At 37.1% G+C, this 19735-nt stretch overlaps 1 protein-coding gene across 4 annotated transcripts in view; it reads right to left on the bottom strand.

Moving 5' to 3' along the window:
• MYO3A (myosin IIIA) overlaps nucleotides 1–19735 on the bottom strand; it is a 241796-nt gene that overhangs the window by 113181 nt on the left and 108880 nt on the right. For all 4 annotated transcript variants that reach the window (XM_059183893.1, XM_059183895.1, XM_059183894.1 and 1 more), the window contains exons 13-17: nucleotides 19180–19284; nucleotides 18990–19073; nucleotides 14240–14442; nucleotides 3194–3292; nucleotides 2991–3105 (exon numbers count right to left, since the gene is read on the bottom strand). In XM_059183893.1, coding sequence (XP_059039876.1) covers nucleotides 2991–3105; nucleotides 3194–3292; nucleotides 14240–14442; nucleotides 18990–19073; nucleotides 19180–19284 — 606 coding nt within the window. The remainder of the gene's footprint in view (nucleotides 1–2990; nucleotides 3106–3193; nucleotides 3293–14239; nucleotides 14443–18989; nucleotides 19074–19179; nucleotides 19285–19735) is intronic.

Here is a 19735-nt window from a genome sequence, read left to right on the forward strand (position 1 = left end):
TTACAGACTGACTCAGAAATGGCTCAATAAAAAGGGCAACATCAATATACAGTTCATACAGAAGGAAACCCAAGTAGCCAGCAAACAAATGGAATTAACTCAAATTCACAATTAGTCAAGGATATGCAAACTTGAAACGAGTTGGTACTCACACCCATCATCAGATTAACAAATATTTAAAAAGCTACAACACAAAGCAGAGATGGTGATGGGAAAGGTAGTCACATACAATGCTGGTGGAAATATGAAATATTTCATAGTTGTTGGAAGGCAATGCTATAATTCATATTCAAATTTAAAGTATACATACCCTTTGACCCAGCAATCCCACTGCTAGGGACCTATCCTATAGAAATAAATAGCACCAGGAAATAAAGGCATTATTTTGGTTTTGCTCAGAGTGACAAAGATCTGGAAACATTAAGAGCTGTATGCCCAGTCATATGTGAATGGCAGAATAAATTATGGTAGTACACCCCATGGAACACTATGTTGCCTTTAAGATGACTGATTTAGGGCTTTACTAGATGAGTTGAAGGGATTTCTGGAAGGTATTGCTGAGTGAGAGAAACCAGGTATAAAAAAGTTGTGTGGGGACGCCTGGGTGGCTCAGTTGGTTAAGCAGCTGCCTTCGGCTCAGGTCATGATCCCAGCATCCTGGGATCGAGTCCCACATCGGGCTCCTTGCTCAGCAGAGAGCCTGCTTCTCCCTCTGCCTCTGCCTGCCGTTCTGTCTGCCTGTGCTCGCTCTCTTCCCTCTCTCTCTCTCTGATAAATAAATAAAATCTTTAAAAAAAAAAAAAAGATTAATTAAAAAAAAAAAAAAGTTGTGTGATATAATGCCATATTAATAAACAATGACCATCCCTCCAGAGGGAGAGATAAAAATTAAAATTTAAAATTAAAAACGTGTATACTTCAAAGGACACCATCGAGAAAGTAAAAACCAACTAATGGGAGAAAATTTCTGCAAATCCTATCTCTGATAAGGGACTTGTATTAACAATGTGAATAATTCTTACAACTCGATAATAATACACAACCCATTTTTTTTTTAAAGGTAAAGTATGTGAACAGATATTTCTCCAAAGAAGATTTATAAATGACCAGTAAGTACACATAAAGAAGTTCAGGGTCACAAGCCATTAGGGACATGCATCGCATATCAAAACCACAGTGAGATATACTTCATACCCACTAGGATGACTCAAATATAAAAGATAGATGGGATGTGGAGAAAGGGGAACCCTCCTACACTATGGGTGGGAATGCAAGCTGGTGCAGCCCCTCTGGAGAACAGCATGGAGGTTCCTCAAGAAGTTGAAAATAGAGCTACCCTACAACCCAGCAATCGCACTACTGGGTATTTACCCTAAAGATACAAATGTGGTGATCTGAAGGGGCGCGTGCACCTTAATGTTTACAGCAGCAATATTCACAATGTCCCAAAAGAACCTTAGATGTTCATCAACAGATGAATGGATAAAGAAGATGTGGTGTGTGTGTGTACACACACACACACACACACACACACACAATGGAATACTATGCAGCCATCAAAAGAAATGAAATCTTGCCATTTGCAACAACAAGGAAGGAACTAGAGGGTATTATATTGAGCAAAATAAATCAATCAGAGAAAGACAATTATCATATGATCTCTCTGATAGGAGGAATCTGAGAGGAGGGTGGCAGGTGGTGGGGGTTTAGGGAGGGAAAAAATGAAACAAGATGGGGTCAGGAGGGAGACAAACCATGAGAAACTCTTAATCTCACAAAACAAACTGAGGGTTGCTGGGGGTTGGGGGTTAGGGATAAGGTGGTTGGGTTATGGACATTGGGGAGGGTGTGTGCTATGGTGAGTGCTGTGAAATATGTAGGCCTGATGATTCACAGACCTGTACCCCTGGAACAAATAATATACTATGTTAATTAAAAAAATAAAAAATGAAATAAAAGACAGATGATAGTAAGTATTGGGGAGGATATGGAGAAATTTGAACTGTCATACACTCCTGGTTAGGGTATAAAACAGTGCAGCTGCTTTGGAAAACAGCCTAGAAGTTCCTCAAAAGTTTAAACACTGTTACCCTATGACCCAGTAGTTCTACTCCTAGATTTATATCAGGAGAAATGAAAACTTATGTCCACACAAAAAAGTTGTGCATGAATGTCCGTAGCAACATTATGCCTAACAGCCCCAGCATGCACCAATCCAAATATCTATCAACAGATGAATGGATACATAACATGAGGTAAATCTATAAGGCGAAATATTATTCAACAATGAAAAGCAATGAAATGCTGTTACATGTTACAACTTGAAAACTTTAGTAAGTTGAATGAGAGAAGCCAGTCACAAAGGATGATATATTGTATCACCCTGTTTTGGGGAACTTTCCAGAAGAAAAAACTCTATGGTGATGGGAAGCAGAGATGAGGCAGAAATGGGGAGGAACTCCTAAGTGCTAGCATGTTTCTTTTGGGAGTGAAAAATTTAGAGCATGAAAATATCCTAAAAATGATTATAGTGATAGAAGCACAACTGTGACTATACTAAAAGTCACTAAAATGCACCCTTTAAAGGGCTGACTTGTATGGTATGTGAACTACATCTTAATAAAGCTGTATTTAAAAAGTTGCACTGAAAACAAGACTGCACTAAAAAAAATAACAAGTCATTTGCTCCCGTATATGCATTTATGTAAAACGTTAATTATATGGGGAGAGGCAAATATAAGCAAAAGATTAAGAACAAAACCAAATTCAATTATATGTCAAGACCACTGTTTCTTTATGTATAAAGTAGATATTGTAACATTCTAGTAAATATTCTAGTTACTTCATGAGGTTGTTTCAGTAACTAAAAGGATGATTCACATAAAACAATTGATACAATGTCTGGCATATATTAGTCACTCAATAAATGGTCATTCTTACCATGCGTGATGACAAAAAGATACTTTCTAAAGAGGTTCTTTCAAACTTACCTCCATCGTAAAACCTATAACTTTGAAACATTGCTCAATTAATTCATGTTGGGATTTATAGAAACTATTATTCATCATGTCCTGTACTGTTCTGAGGTGGTCATTTTGTAGGTATCTGAAAAAAATATGAAAGGATGAATCAAAATCTAAAGTTCAATGGAAAGTGAAAGCATTACTTAGAAAAGTGCCACCTGCTGTGTTACCTGGGAGGCTTATTTTCAGGCAATTTGTAATGGGCTAGTTTCTTCTTTTCAGCTAATCCAGCGTAGATGTAGTAAAAAATATGAAAATTTTTTTCTCCACTGAAAAAGATAAGACATTTTCAGTAAGGCGATTAGTAAGAATATTTACTAATTGTTAAAATTACTTGAAAATATAATTATCAGAACAACTATGAGCACCACCATGGGCTTCCCGGAGTACTGAATTTTGGCTTGTTATTGTCATCATCACTATTTTCAACAACCACTGTCATTAAATTCCAGACACTGCGAAATACTTCATAGGAATCATTCAGTGCACTTGTGTGAATGATTACCAGGTCACACTTGGTTACCATGTGTTACCATGGTAATGATTACCAGGTCAGAAGGGCTACATTATCCCATTTACCTGCTGTAACACCCTAGTTACTCAGAGGAGTCCCTCATTTTATATACATGGATATTAAGGCTTAGAGGGGGTACCATTCTCCCCTCAGGTCACACAGTTGATGACTAAATTGGATTCAAACCAGGGCTGTTAACTTAAAAAAATTTTTTTTGGTTAGTTTTATTTTCTTTCCTTATTTTTTAAACATTTTTATTGTGTTATGTTAGTCACCATACAATACATCATTAGGTTTTTAAAATTTTTTTTTTCAGTGTTCCAAAATTCCTTGTTTATGCACACATCATTAGTTTTCGATGTAGTGTTCCAAGAGTCACTGTTTACATGTAACATCCACTGTTCCTTGCAATACGTGCCTTCCTTAATACCCACCACCAGGCTCACCCATCCCCCCACCAACCGCTCTTCCCTCTAAAATGCTCAGTTTGTTTCTCAGAGTCCACAGGCTTTCAAGGTTCATCTCCCCATCTGATTTCCCCCACTTAACTTTTTGTTTCCTTCTCCTAATGTCCTCTATGCTATTCCTTATGTTCTACAAGTAAGTGAAGCCATATGATAACTGACTTTCTCTGCTTAACTTATTTCACTCAGCATAATCTCCTCCAGTCTCACACATGTTGATGCAAAAGTTGGGTATTCGTCCTTTCTGATGGCTGAGTAATATTCCAATGTATATATGGACCACATCTTTATCCATTCATCTGTTGAAGGTCATCTCAGCTCTTTCCACAGTTTGGCTAATTGCAGACATTGCTGCTATGAACACTGGGGTACATATGGCCCTTCTTTTCACTACATCTGTATTTTGGGGGTAAATACCCAATAGGGCAATTGCTGGGTCACAGGGTAGCTCTATTTTTAATTTTTTGAGGACTCTCCACACTGTTTTCCAAAGTGGCTGCACCAACTTGCATTCTCGCCAACAGTGTAAGAGGGTTCCCCTTTCTCCACATCCTCTCCAACATTTGTTGCTTCCTGCCTTATTAATCTTTGTCATTCTAACTGGTGTTAAGGGGGTATCTCAATGTGGGTTTGATTTGAATTTCCCTGGTGGCTAATGATTAACATTTTTTGATGTGTCTGCTAGCCATTTGCTTGTCTTCATTGGAGGAGTGTCTGTTCATGTTTTCTGCTCATTTTTGGACTTATCTGTTTTTTGGGTATTGAGTTTCAGAAGTTCTTTATAGGTCTTGGATATTAGCACTTTGTCTATAGTGTCATTTGTGAATATCTTCTTCCATTCGGTGGGTTGTTTCTTTGTTTTGTTGACTGTTTCCTTTGCTGTGCAGAAGCTTTTTATCTTGATGAAGTCCCAAAAGTTGATTTTCGATTTTGTTTCCCTTGCTTTTGGAGGCCTGTCTTGAAAGAAGTGGCTGTGGCCCATGTTGAAGAGGTTATTGCCTATGTTCTCCTCTAGGATTTTTAGGGATTCCTGTCTCATATTGAGCTCTTTCATCCATTTAGAGTTTATCTTTGTGTATGGTATAAGAGAACTATCAAGTTTCATTCTTCTACACATAGCTGTCCAATTTTCCCAGCACCATTTATTGAAGAGACTGTCTTTTTTCCACTGTATATTTTTTCCTGCTTTGTCAGAGATTATTTGACCATAGAGTTGAGGGTCCATATTTGGGCTCTCTACTCTGTACCACTGGTCTATATGTCTGTTTGTGTGGCAGTACCATGCTGTCTAGCCAGGGCTGTTTAAGGCCAAAGCCTTATCTTTAACCACTTTGTTAACAGCCTTTCTGGGGTTCAGTTTTCTCACTTGCACGAGAAATCTCTGTGGTCTATGTATAAGCAGCATTCCCCAGCTTCTGGAATAATACAAATAAAGGAGTAATAGTAACAATATATTCAATTATGTATGCTTATGTGTACATATAATAAATATACATGTGTATATATTATGTATGCTTATATATGATGAAATCAATCATAGCAATGAAATGAGGGACTGGAGAGTAAAACTAGAATTATTTTGTTATTATGAGATATTGTTATAAAGTACTGACTATCGTGTTATTTGAAGGAAGACTTGGATTAGTGATAAGTATATACTGAAAACTCTAAGGTAACCACTAAAAAAGTGAAAAAAGAAGTATCATCAAAATATGCTAAGAAAGGTGAGAAAATAGAATCATAGAGATGCTCAATTAAAAACCACGGAAGGCAGAAAAAGAGTGGGAGACAAAAACAGTAACAAAGAACAAGGGCAACAATTAGAAAACAGTAGTATGATAGCTATGAATCAATCCAGTTATATCCGTAATCACTCTGAACATCTACGGTTTAAATAATACCAATTAAAAGACAGAAATTGTCAGAGGGATAAAAAAATAAGACTTATACATATGTTATTACAAGAAACATACTTTCAATATAAAGACACATATTGATTAAAAATAAATGGATATTTATTTATCCATTAAATAAATGGGTGGCTGGGTCATTAAGTGTCTGCCTTCGGCTCAGGTCATGATCCCTGGGTCCTGGGATCGAGCCCCGCACTGGGCTCCCTGCTCAGTGGGGAACCTGCTTTTCTTTCTCCCTCTGCCTCTGCTTCTCCCTCTCCCCCAGCTTGTGAGACAGAGTTTCACCCTCTCTTTCAAATAAAGAAAATAAAATCTCTTAAAAAAATAAATAGATAAAGAAAAATATACCATGCTAATGCTTATCAAAAGAAAGCAGGGACAACAATTATATTTCACAGAGCAAGGAAGCAAGGAATTTATCAGGGATTAAGAAATATATTACATAATGATAAAGGGTTAAATTCCCCAAGAGACATAATAATCCTTAATGTTTATGGACATAACAGCGGAGCATAAAACTATGTGAGACAAAAACTGATAGACGTGCAAGGAGAAAGAGAATCCACTATTGTAGCTGGGAACGTCAACACACGTCTCTCAGAAATGGACAGATCAAGCAAGCAGAAAAGCAGTAAGGGCACAGTTGATTGCAACAATAATATCAATCAACTGGACATAACTGATATCCTCTAGACTACATCATCCAAAAGCAGCAAAACTCAAATTCTTCTCAAGCTCATATGGAACATTCATCAAGACAGACCACATCTTAGGCCATAGAACAAACCTTAACAAATTAAAAATAATTGACATCATATAATCTCTTCTCTTAGCTCACAATAGAATGAGACTAGAAATCAATAATGAAGATAACTGGAAAATTCCAAAATATGTGGTGATCAAATACTGCAGTTCTAAATAATACATGGTTCAAAGATAAATATTAAAAGAAATTTTAAAACATGTTGAACTAGGTGAGAATGAAACCATGACTTAACAAAATTTGTGGGATGCAGTAAAAGTAGTGTTTAGAGGATAATTTAGAGCCTTCAATGACTCTGTTAAAAAGAAGAAAGATCTAAAAACAATAATCTAACTTTTCATTTTAGAAAGCTGGTTAAATGAGCAAATTAAATCTAAAGTAGAAGTCCAAAGAAATCCAAGGCAGAAGACAAGAAATAATATGAAGTAGAGCAGAAATCAATGAAATTAGAAATCAGTAGAGAAAAACCAAAAGATTTTTTTTTAAGATCAATAAAATCAATAAGCTTCTAGGCAGGCAGGCTAAGAAAAAAAAAAAGGACGAAAATTACTAATATCAGAAATAAAAGAAGGGACATCACTTACCAGCCCATGGAAATTAAAAGGATAATAAAAGAATACTATGAACAACTCCATTCTTCAAAACCTAGATGAAATGGACCAATTCTTTGAAAGGTCTAAGTTGCCAAAACACACACAAGAGGAAACGGACAATCTGAAGAGGCTCAAAAATCGATTAAAGAAATAGAATCAATAATTAATAATCTTCCAAAATAGAAAGCTATTGAATGGGTTCACTGTTGAATTATGCCAAATATTTGATTTATGCCACATGGATTCACTGTTAATTATGCCAAATATTTCCTATAGAATTTATGCCAATTCTCTACAGTCTCTTTCAGAAAATAGATGCAAAGTGAATACTTAACTTGTTCAGTGAGGCCAGCACTATCCTAATACCAAAACCAAATAAAGATATCATGAGAAAACTATAGACCAATAGCTTCCATGAACCTAGATGGAAAAATCCTCAACAAAACGTAGGCAAATTGAATATGGCAATGAATAAACAGAATTACATACCATGACCAAATGGTATATACCCCAGGTATGCGTGGCTGTTTGAACATTCAGAAAATTAATCCGTGTAATTCATCATCTCAGTAAGTTAAAGAAGAAAAAAATCACATGATCCTACCAGTAGATGCAGAAAAAGCATTTGACAAAATCCAACAGCCATTTATGGCAAAAAAAAAAAAAAAAAAACTCAGTAAACTAGTAATAGAGGGAAACTTCCTCAACTTGGTAAAGAAGATCTATAAAAAACACTACTGGTGACATCACACTTCATAGTGAGAAACTGAAAGCTGTCACACTAGGATCAAGAACAAGGCAAGGATGTCCCTTCTCAACTCCTTTTCAACATTGCATTGGAAGTCGTAACTCTTATATACAGTTTGAGAGGGGGAAAGCAAAACTATATTTCTTTACAGATGACATTATTGTCTATATAGAAAAAGCTAAAGAATTGACCAAAAAAAAAAAAAAAAAAACCCTCCTTGAACTAATAAGCAATTATAGCAAGTCTGCAGGATACAGGTTAACCTATAAAAGTCAATCTCATTCCAAATCTGAGCAAGTTGTTTTGTGGATATTGATGTTTAGATCCTAAAGTTTATATGGAGAAGCAAAAAACCAAGAATAGCTAATACAATATTGAAGAAGAAAAAGTTTAATGGACTGACCCTGCCTGACGTCAAGAATTCTTAGAAAGCTGTAGTAATCGAGACAGTATAGTACTGACCAAAAAAAAAAAAAGACAAACAGATCAATGAAACACAGAGAAGGCCCAGAATAAATAGCACCCATTGACTCTTGATATAGGAGCAAAGGTAAAACAAACAAACAAACAAAACAGAACAAAACAAAAAACCAGGAATCCAAAGACCTTAGACCTTTCCCAAAAATTAATTCAAAATGGGCCATAGACCTAAATATGTAAAACACAGAATTATAAAACTCCAAGAAGATCATGTAAGAGAGAAATGAGCTGATGGTGGCTATGTGATGACTTTTTAGATGCGACACCAAAACCATGATCCCTGAAAGACATTAAGTGATACACCGGACTTCATTAAGGTTAAAAACTTCTCTGTAAGAGAGGTTTTCAAGAGGTTTTAAAATAACATGGTTAGACATTTGATATTTGTACCTCATCAATAACTCTATAAGACACTCTATTCAGTCTTTAACAAGTAAAAATGCTTAATATGAAGGTGTGTGACTTGATGGAGTGATGAATGCGGATTCTTGCTTTCCTTGTTAGTATTTCAAAAAGAATCCAACATTTTGAAATAAAAAAGTAACACTGTTTTTGATTAGTATACCTTCTGGGTTGAGACTCTCCCCTAAGTCTGGGATGGTATAATATCACTGCACCTTGGAAGAGAGTTCAAACGGTCAGGAAGTCCAAACCTTTCAAATGTCTGAATCAGAGGGAAGAAGGGCTTGAGAAAAAATAGCAGCAGAGGACGGGAAAGCAGAGAAGAGCTGTGAAAGTCATTCTAGAGAGGGACTCCCAAGTCTTTAGACATGGGGAGTGAAGGGAAGGTCAGAGGTTTTCTATAAATGCAGGAGGATGGCTTCCTACCCCCAAAAGGGGACCAGCAGGAAAAGAAAGACATTTGACTATACATATACAGTTGAGTTCTATATGGCAACAGGATATCTAGGTACATGGAAATGAAAAATGTGAACTTAGGTGGGAGTGAGAAGTACATCTTTGGGTGTCAGTCACATAGAACTAGTTGTTGGGGCCCTGACAGCTGCATTGCTAAGTGAAAGAGTAGAGAGAAAAGAGGAACACCCAGAAGACCACGCTTTGGTAAATACACATTCAGGGAATGAATAGATGAATCAAAGTCAGAGAAAAAAAAATTCAGAGAAGTAGGAGAGGAAATCAGGGGAATCCAGTCGGGGAACCAAAGACAAGTGAGCTTTTCAAGCAAAGGGTGGTGCATGCGCTCGAACGCTGAAGCAAGGACCGCATGTCCTTAAGAATGATGTTCCCAGCCATCCCTTGTGCAGTACCCACTAATGCTTCAGTGAACACCAGCATTGTGCATGAGCAAGGTCAGAACCAAGCCACAAGTTTACTTCTTGTCTTTTCTCAGCACAACAAAAGTTCTCGAAGACTGGCACAGCACATAATTTAGTTTGTTTTGTTCTAACGAAATCACATCGATTGCTCTACGTGTCACACCTTTAATGCTTAAACGGTTGTGGTGTACAATTAGAGATGTGAGTCATAAATGTAGAAACACAAAACTGCTGGTTTTCTCTTTAATTACCAGTTTACACTTACTGAGAATTGTAATTGGACAGGACCTGGAGATGCTATAGGAAATACATCAACCTCCGGTTGGATAAACAATCAGAGAATTAAAGTAACAGGAAAAGAAGATACTGCCAATGATTTCCTATCTCATATGTTGCCCCAACTACATCAAAATTGCATTTCAGAAGACAGAAGACCATAACATCCCATACATGCTCATAAGACCAGTGGTTCCCAGGACAGAATGGCTGGGGACAAACACAGGGGTCTCGGCAATTTACCAGGTAATATTTCTCCACCCCTAACTGTGGATCTTCTAATACTTCTTCGCTCAGCCATTTGCAGAAGGGTCCTCAGGTCTGTCTCATGTGTATTCACCTGCTTGGAGCCTGGGGGTCACCTATATGGCCAAGACCTATAACACCCTCAAAACTATAGCAAAGGTCTCACAGGGGTGTGGCTTACCCCAACCGTGAAACTTCTGAATCTTCAACAAAGTGGCCAACAATAAGGCTGGGAAAGCCAACAATGCAGCTTTGCCTTCCTAAGGCCTCATAGGATATTTGTGTAACAGTGTTTTTAATTTTCCATTTCTAATTCCAGCTTCTTCCACCAAGGACTCCTTCCTCCGAGACACGTAGTCTCCTCAATCCCTCTCCCTTACCCCTTGGCTGCTCACACTGAGCAGATGAACTCATTGCCTACTTTCCTGGGAGACTAGAAACCAACAAGTGGTCAGCAAGCTTTGTTTCAGAGCACACATGATCCAGAAGCCTGAGCTGCTCTACTGGAAGAATCTGACCTCACTCAGCTTTGTATCTCCTGTGCCCACTAGAGTTCCTGGCACATAGTAGCACTCAATTAATATTTGCCAAAAGGATGGATGGATGGATGGATGGATGGGCGGATGGACAGACAGACAGATGGAAGAATGGTGGATGTTGGAGTCAGATAGACACATGGGTTCAAACCCCAACTCAGCCATTTATTAGCTTTTTGGTATTATGTGACTTATTACAATTCTCAGTCCCAGCCTCCTCATTTATAAAATAGACAATAATATCCATCCTATCACTGTTAGAATTAAAATAGATACTGCATATAAAGTGCTTAGCACAGTGCCCAACACACAGTAAGTGCTCCATAAATATTTTCCTTCTTCCATAGAGAGCGCCACAACTGACCACAATAGCCACTTTGTGGACGCCTCCAGCAGCATCTGGTGCATAGTCAATGCTTTGTTGCAGGAAACTATAGTAATGGGAGACAAGGGCAGCGAAACAGCTATAATTTCTATTCGTGAGAATTACTGAGCATTGACTTCCATGTGCTCCTTTTCTTCTTGAAATTAAGGAGCCCCTTTTAAGATTTCTTCATTAAGCCACAACTGAATGATTCTGTTATCATTAGGAACAAAAATATACATATATAACAGACATAAATATATATTTATAAATACCTAAATATATAAGTATATATTTATAAATTACTTATGAACCATTTATAAATATTTAAACATATATCAATAAATAGGACTATCTATAAAAATAAATGTGGTCAGAGATTAGGGTGGGACAACATGGGCAGAAGCAAAAAGAAAAAGGAAATTATTCTCTTAAGGGGCACCTGGGTGGCTCAGCTGTTAAGCGGCTGCCTTTGGCTCAGGTCAGATCCCAGGGTCCTGGATTGAGCCCCCCCACATCGGGCTCTCTGCTCAGTGGGAAGCCTGCTTCTCCCTCCCCAACCCCCCTGCTTATGTCCCTCTCTCGTTGTCTCTCTCTCGGTCAAATATATAAATTAAAAAATCTTTTAAAAAAAGAACTTATTCCCTTAAAATAAAGAGTAGGTTCATTTTAAGACATAAACATCTGTTCTGGTTCTTGCCTGCCTCCTCAGATCTATTCTCTACTCTCTGTCTTATGTTCTGTGACCTAGGAATTCTTCAATAATCTACTTGGTACTTCATTTTCAAAGACCACAAGAAGCTTCTCTAGAATTTACAAATGCTATTGAAATTAAGTAAAAGAAGAAAATAGGGGTAAAAAAAATTTAAAAAATGGAAAAACTATAAGGCAGCCATACTCCAATGACAAACCGTGTTGGATTTCAAGTTGATTGTGAATTTGGAACTTAAAGTGTTGACTGGGGGACCCAATAAACATCACTATAAAACTAGAATAGTTCTTTAGGATAATTGGAAAAAAAGCTTCATTAATTCACAGTGTGTCTAAAATATAATCCCAATTGTACCATTTCCTAAAATACATCCTACCATATAGCAGTCAGTACTAACAAGATTATGTCTATGGTTCAAACCCAGGGCTTCAGTGGGGAGCTCTAGAAGTTATTGTTCCCAAGGAATTTGTGAATGGCGCCCCAGCACAGAGCTCCAGAGAACCCGCTGTGAATGGTGCCCCCGACACTATCACGGTGGTCCCCCCGAATCTCAGGAATCAGCCTATTAGGTCGTTAGGTCATTCTTCCCCAGAGGCCTCAAGGAGAGTCTTACACAGTTATGAGAACAGGACAGATTACTTTGAGAACCGGTTCCATCTCCACATCTGTGAGAGACCCCCCAGGGTTCCTCCATGTGGCCGAGAGGCTGACATGCATATCCAGTAAGTTCTGGGGACCTGGCACACAGCACGACTAGTGGCTGTCATTTACTGAGCATATTCAGTGTCCCATGTACTGCGCTAAGTATCATTTCTAAGCTTCACACAACTATCCACACTATTACTGCTAACAATGGCTTAGGCTCACGGGGTTCTCCCTACGTGTCATCCATTGTGCTACATACTTCACAGGCGTCCTCTTAACTGAGGGAGAAGTACTACTGTTATTTTCCTTTTCACGATGAACAACTGAGGTACAGAGAGATTAAATATTTCAAATCACACGCACACAAACACACACACACACACACACGAAATTGCAGAACCAAGATCCTAGAAGGGTTTTTAGGGTTTAAATCCTAGAAGGGTTTTTAGGGTTTAAATAACTAATCCAAAGTGAACTAACACGTATGTGGTGAAGCCGCAATACAAAATATTCATCTCGTAGTCATTCCCTGTGTATTTTGAATTGAGGATCAAAGCACAATTTTCCACAGTGAAAGCCGAGTTCAGGAAGTGGACTCCAGGCAACTTATATTCACAATTTATTCATAAATTGAATAGCAGCAAATTTGAAGGTATTTATATGAAATTTAATAATGTACTAGCATATAATAAGACTTGTGTTCCCATGATTTTAATAAAATACATATTTCTATAGTAATGTAGATATGCTTCGTGTAAAACCAACATAAGAAAAGTGAAAGACTCTACCTTGCCACACTTTTAAAAAGATTTTTTAAGATTTATTTATTTATTTGAGAGAGAGAGAGAGAGGCTGCATGAGGGGGGAGGGGCTGAGGGGCAGGGAGAGGGACAGAATCCATGCTGAATGTGGAGCTCAATGCGGGGCTTGTTCCTAGGATGCTGGGATCACAACCTGAGCTGAATTCAAGAGTTAGATGCTCAATGACGGAGCCACCCACGTGCCCCTAACTTGCCACACTTTTTAGAAATAATGTAACAATAATGTAACAACTAAATCCAATGTTTTGACTATAGTTTCCACATGAGAATAACAAAGATATTTTGGAATCATTAGGATAGTAGAGAAATTTTGTCATTCAGCTACAAACTACCAAAAGGAACTCAGTCAACCTGACACCGAAACATTGTATTGGTGGCTGAAATCGGCTGGAAATTAACAGGACAGTACAATTAAGCCCATACCTGAGACTTTTATTTCATCTCTTATATATAAAACCATAGGAGGGATAGAATTAATACAAAGATCTATCTATATATTCTAGCACTAAAAAGAAAAAAGACTCTTATTTCTAATTAAATTTCACATTAGTTTTATGTAAAGAAATATGTTCTCTTCTACTTCAGAAATCTCTACAATTTATCCTGTTAGCATCTATGAGGTGCTTATAGGTTTTATATCTGGTATCATAAATTCAGGTGATTTATTACCTCTCCTACTAGACATAATATGTGAAAATAAGACAATACTGAGGGATCTCTTTGATTCTAACAATAAATGCCTTTCATATAGAAGATAATCAATAACATTTGCTAAGTTTTTTGAATAAGTAAGATATTCTGCTATTAAAATAAAAGCATTCTTTGCTTATTTCCCAGAAAAAGAAATATTTGACACCGACTTACAGAGCTTGGCGGATAACTCGTGATTTCTCCAGAAGGTATTCAGAAATCTGTGCTCCCACGACAGCTCCGGAAGAGGAAAATTTCATTTCTAAGTATTTCCCAAATCGGCTGGAATTGTCATTTATGATGGTGGAGGCATTGCCGAAGGCTTCCACCAAATTGTTCACTTGTAAAATCTTCTCTTGCAGGGTTCTGTTATTAGCCTGGAGAAAATGTCAAGATATATTTTTAATGTAAAAAATTACTTCTGTATCTAATAAAATGTCTCTTCATTGATAAGCACTACATGTAGACATAAAGGTCTTGAGAGCACATTCTTGGCATAATGCCAGATGTTAGAGTATCTGGTCTACCTTTCCCTTCCTCTAAGTGAGTTCCCACTTGCTTTCTTCAAGGGGCAAAGAGATGTTTCATACTTTTTCAACTGAATACAGTTCTGTTCAGTGCCTGATTACAAAGACAATTTGTAAGCAGTCTACGCACGGTGGGGTACACCTCTCATTTTGCTATTCCTCCTCTACCTCCCTGGGGCCCATCCAAATGTTCCCCAAAGCCAGAACCACTTCTGTTGCTTCCATGGAAGCTCCTACAGCTGAAAACCAGGGAGTAAAGATTATTTTGAATTCAGAAGCAGGGGAAATGGAATTATTGGGAAAACTGAGAATAGCTCAAAAGCACGGATGGAAGCAGGTCTGCTTGGCTGTCCTATTTTCTCTTACCCCGTCTCATACATTCCTTCCCTCAAACAAGCTTGTTATGATTATTATTATTTCCTTATGTACCACTTTACTGGGAGTTCCATCAAGTAGAAATTTATTTGGTTAAAAATCAACCTCTAGGAGTGCTTGGGTGGCTTAGTTGTTAAGCGTCTGCCTTGACTCAGGTCATGATCCCAGGGTCCTGGGGTCGAGCACCACACCATATCGGGATCCCTATTGAGCGGGAAGCCTGCTTCTCCCCCCTCCCACTCCTCCTGCTTGTGTTTTCTCTCTATCTGTGTCTCTGTCAAATAAATTAATAAAATATTTTAAAATATGATTTAAAAAAATCAATCTCTTTTAGCATGCATGTCCCACTCTAAGACGGTTAGGGAGGTATGGGTCATTCACATCTTGGTAGAAATTAGATTGAATAGATTATGTTTAGGGTAATACCTTGTTGAGATCAGCTATGTTGAAGGTATGCAAATTATATAAGGAAGGGAGAGGAGCAGCTGGTATTTCTGGAACACAGACTACATTAGTACATAGACAGGCTAGAGGGGGCATTCACAGTGAGGGTCTGAAGGCATATAAAGTATCTTCTAGAAGAGGCAGTAAACATTGAGAGAAGACAGTAAGGAGCACTGGGACAAACTTGGCTCTTCTAAAATGTTTGGGGCTAGTCTTGCACTCCTGAGAAAGATGAGAAAGTGTCTTTGTCCATTTGTATTAAAGAGCAGTGCCCTACTAAGATTTTGAAGCCTGCATATTACAAATGTAAATTTACTCCACCAAACATCCCATTTTTGTATCTGGCAAATCTTTATTGAGGAGAAAAGTAAAACGTAAAGTAAGATCTAATAAGGGTAGGGTTCTGGGGAATGGAGATATAATCTACATATATATCCCCAATTAATATTAAGTCACATTTTTAGATCTAGGAAAAGAGAAAGTGATTAAATAAGTCTGCTGACCTCTACAAATCAAAATTCACATACAAGTTAATCCATCTTTGATGAGACCCTCTATCAAGCCACAAACCAAGAAGGAATAGCAAAGGCCCTCATGGACGGCCCTTGAGTAAATTAATTCAGGGGTTCAATTCTTCTCTATGCTGTGCCTCCCTCAAAATTACATCTCTTTTTCACTGTGATGTTTATTCTAGTATTAAGGAGGGGGAAAGTGGATGGGCAGTGAGATGGGAAAGAGATGGAGATGACAGTCCTGGGCACTAGATTCCTGGTCTGTGCTGGCTCTTCTAGTTGTGAGGGGGTCACAGGTCTGGTTAGTGGAGGGAAAATTAACCCAGTGACCAAGGTATATTTCTATTCCTTATCCATACATGAGATTGAAAATACTAAAATTAGTTAAAATGAAATCTTTAAACTCATTCTGAAAATGAATTATACTCCATTAAGCACTTGTTCTGATAAGATGAAAAGGCTTCACCCTTTTATAGAGAGACTGGTTCTGTCCTAGCACACACAGTACTTTGTAACATAAGATTCCTATAATCACAGTGATAGCAAAAATTTTAACATAATGCTATATAACTATGTAGATCATAATAAAAATATTCACAGGGATAAGTTGTACACAATGGGTTTTGAGGGGCTCTTTTGTTTGGGGTATTTTTTAGTCATCCTAATAAGAACAGATAATTCTTGACTTATTTCAAGGACCCTATCTGGAAAATCAAGCCAAATCTCTATCATCAACTTTCTTTTTTCAAAAATTAAGGTATTATTTTATATACAACAAGTTTCATCCTTTATGGAGGACTGTTCTAAATGTTTTTTTATAGATAATTTTTTAAGGTTTTATTTATTTGAGAGACAGAGAGAGCAAGAAAGAGCACAGGGAGAGGGAGAGGGAGAATCGGACTCCGTACTGAGCAGGGAGCCCAACGTGGGGGTCAATTTCAGAACCCTGAGATCATGACCTGAGCCAAAGACAGATGCTTAACCAACTGAGCCACTCAGGTGTCCCTAAAAGTTTTTATAAACATATACAACCATATAACCCTCACTACGATCCACACATAAGACAGTTCCATCACTCCCCAAAACTGTATCATTACCTTCTGTAGCCAACACCTCCCTTCATCCCCAGCCTGTGAAAATGACTGATCTGTTTTCAGTCTCTACCATTTTAACTTTTCAGAAATGACATATAAAGTGAATCATATAGTCTGTAGCCCTCTGAATCTGACTTCTTTGACTTAGCACAATGCATTTGAGCTTCATCCAAGTCTCATCTAATGAGATTCTCTCCTTGTATCATTCTTTGCTCCTTTTTGTTACTGGGCAATAGTATACTGTACACATGTACCAGTTTGTTTACCCATTCCTGGAGATTACAAATAAAGCCACTATAGATACTTGTTTGTGGTTTTTGAGTAAACATGAGTTTTCATTTTATTTGGATAAATAAGTAGGATTGCTGGGCTGTACAGTAAGTGCGTTTTAATTTTATAAAAAACTTCCAAGCTGTTTTCCAAAGTGACTGCACTATTTTGCATTTCACCAGCACCTATGACATGTCGTTCCAGCTACTCCATGTCCTTCTCGGCTGTTGGTACTGTTAGACTTAACAAAAAATTTAACCATTTTAATAGGTGGATGGTGATGTCCCACTGTGTTTTAATCTGCATTTCCCTAATAACAACTAATGTTGAACATGTTTTCTTTTTTTTTTCTTTTTAAGATTTTATTTATTCATTTGACACAGAGAGAGAGAGAGAGAGAGAGAGATCACAAGTAGGCAGAGGCAGGTGGGGGCGGGGGAAGCAGGCTTCCTCTTGAGCAGAGAGCCCGAATACGGGGCTCGATCCCAGGACCCTGGGATCATGACCTGAGCCAAAGGCAGGGGCTTAACCCACTGAGCCACCCAGGCGCCCCAAGAACATCTCATTTGTTTATTTGCCATCTACATATTGTCTTTGGTGAAGTAATATTCAAATCCTCTGTTTATTTTTTAATATATTTTATTATTTAAGAATAGTTGATATGCTCTTTTGTTCTTTTTTTTTGTTATTTGATCTCTTATTATTGAGTTTTTAAGATTTTTTTTTTTACAATATATGCTTTAAGGATTCAGGTATTTTATCAGATATGTGACTTCAAATAGTTTCTTTGAGGATGTACCTTGTGGTTTCATCTACTTATAAATGTTATTCAGAGAGCAGAAGAAGTTCTTAATTTTGGTGAAATATAATTTTTTCCTTTGTGGATTATGCTTTTAATGTTGACTATAACTACTGTAGCTTTACAGTAAGTCTGAAAATACTAATACCATAGTATTAGTCCTCCAACCTTGTTCCTTTTCAAAATTGATTATTATAGCTCCTTTGCCTTTCCACATAATTTTTTAACTCAGCTTGCCAATTTCTACAAAAAATAAAAATCCTGCTGGGATTTTTATTGTAACAGCACTGAATCTACAGATCAATTTGTGAAGATTTGCCATAATAAGATGGCTGTTTTAATCCATTAACATGGTATACCTCTCCATTTATTGGGGTATTCTATGATTTCTTTTATCATTTTTTTCTACTTTTCAGCATACAAATTCCATATATGTTTTATAAGACTTAGATTTAAATAGTTCATTTTTTGGTGCTATTGTAAATAAGACTTCTAAATTTCAGTTTTCAATGAGTTGATTATTGATGAGATATATTTATATATACATATAATGCAAATTAACTTTTTTATTATATATACATTTATAATGTATATAACATATATAAATACAATTGATTTTTGTATAGGAACCTGCAAGCAACAAAAGGAAAAAAGTAAAGAGAGTATTCAGTAAATGTACTGGGGCTAAAAGGGGAGAAAATCACATTTATAAAGCCTTCCTACTAAGAGTTAGAATACCCTCAAAATGGAGCATACACTTTTTCTACTCACAGAAGATAGCAAGAGTGTTTTATAATTTCTGTACCTTATTTAATGTGGGAATCAGTGAACATTAATCTAATTAGCTACATTAGGCTTTGAAATATAACAAATATTTCTGTTAGGATAGAGAAAACATTGTACCTTTCCAAGAACCGTCAGCTGTTGAACCAAAAGATGAGCACTTTCTGTCTTTCCAGCACCACTCTCTCCAGAAATAACAATGCACTGCACAGTGAGAAGAGGAAATCATGAGAAGACTTTATCCTTACAAGATGTGGCTCACACACAAGAAGCTAAGAGGGGAATTTCTAAGATGTGAGACTCTCCTTACCTGATCTGAATTGTGTGTTACCATTGACTGGTATCCTAAGTCAGCCATTGCAAAAATGTGAGGAGGATTGGCAGTTCTCTTTGCTCCAATATATAGTTTGGAATGCTAAAGGTTAAAAAGAACACATTTTGTGGGGCTTTTCATTTTGTTTAAGTCCTAGATTATTTACAGGCAGAACTGCCAATTTTTTTAAGCAAAACATAGGTCAAAATACATTTTCATACCACCAAAACATGACATACACTCCACACATGTACTATACACACATGTATGCACAATTATATAAAATAAAAGCTTGACATAAAAGAGCCCAGATATATGATGTAACATAATAGCATATATCATTCTGGTAGCAGTATTTAAAAGAAGACTCTTGGAAGTGCATAACCACTTCCAAAGCAGAACTTAATGTTTCAAAATACTACTATCTCTCTAAATAAAAGGAGACTATAAATAAGACAACCAGGTATCATTTTGTTGACTATTCCCTGGATATAATCCTGTCTGACATACGATCACCACTTTTTTCTTTTCATGTCACTTGACATATAGTCTG

The sequence above is a fragment of the Mustela lutreola genome, chromosome 8 (assembly GCF_030435805.1).
Source record: "Mustela lutreola isolate mMusLut2 chromosome 8, mMusLut2.pri, whole genome shotgun sequence".
NCBI lineage: Eukaryota > Metazoa > Chordata > Mammalia > Carnivora > Mustelidae > Mustela > Mustela lutreola.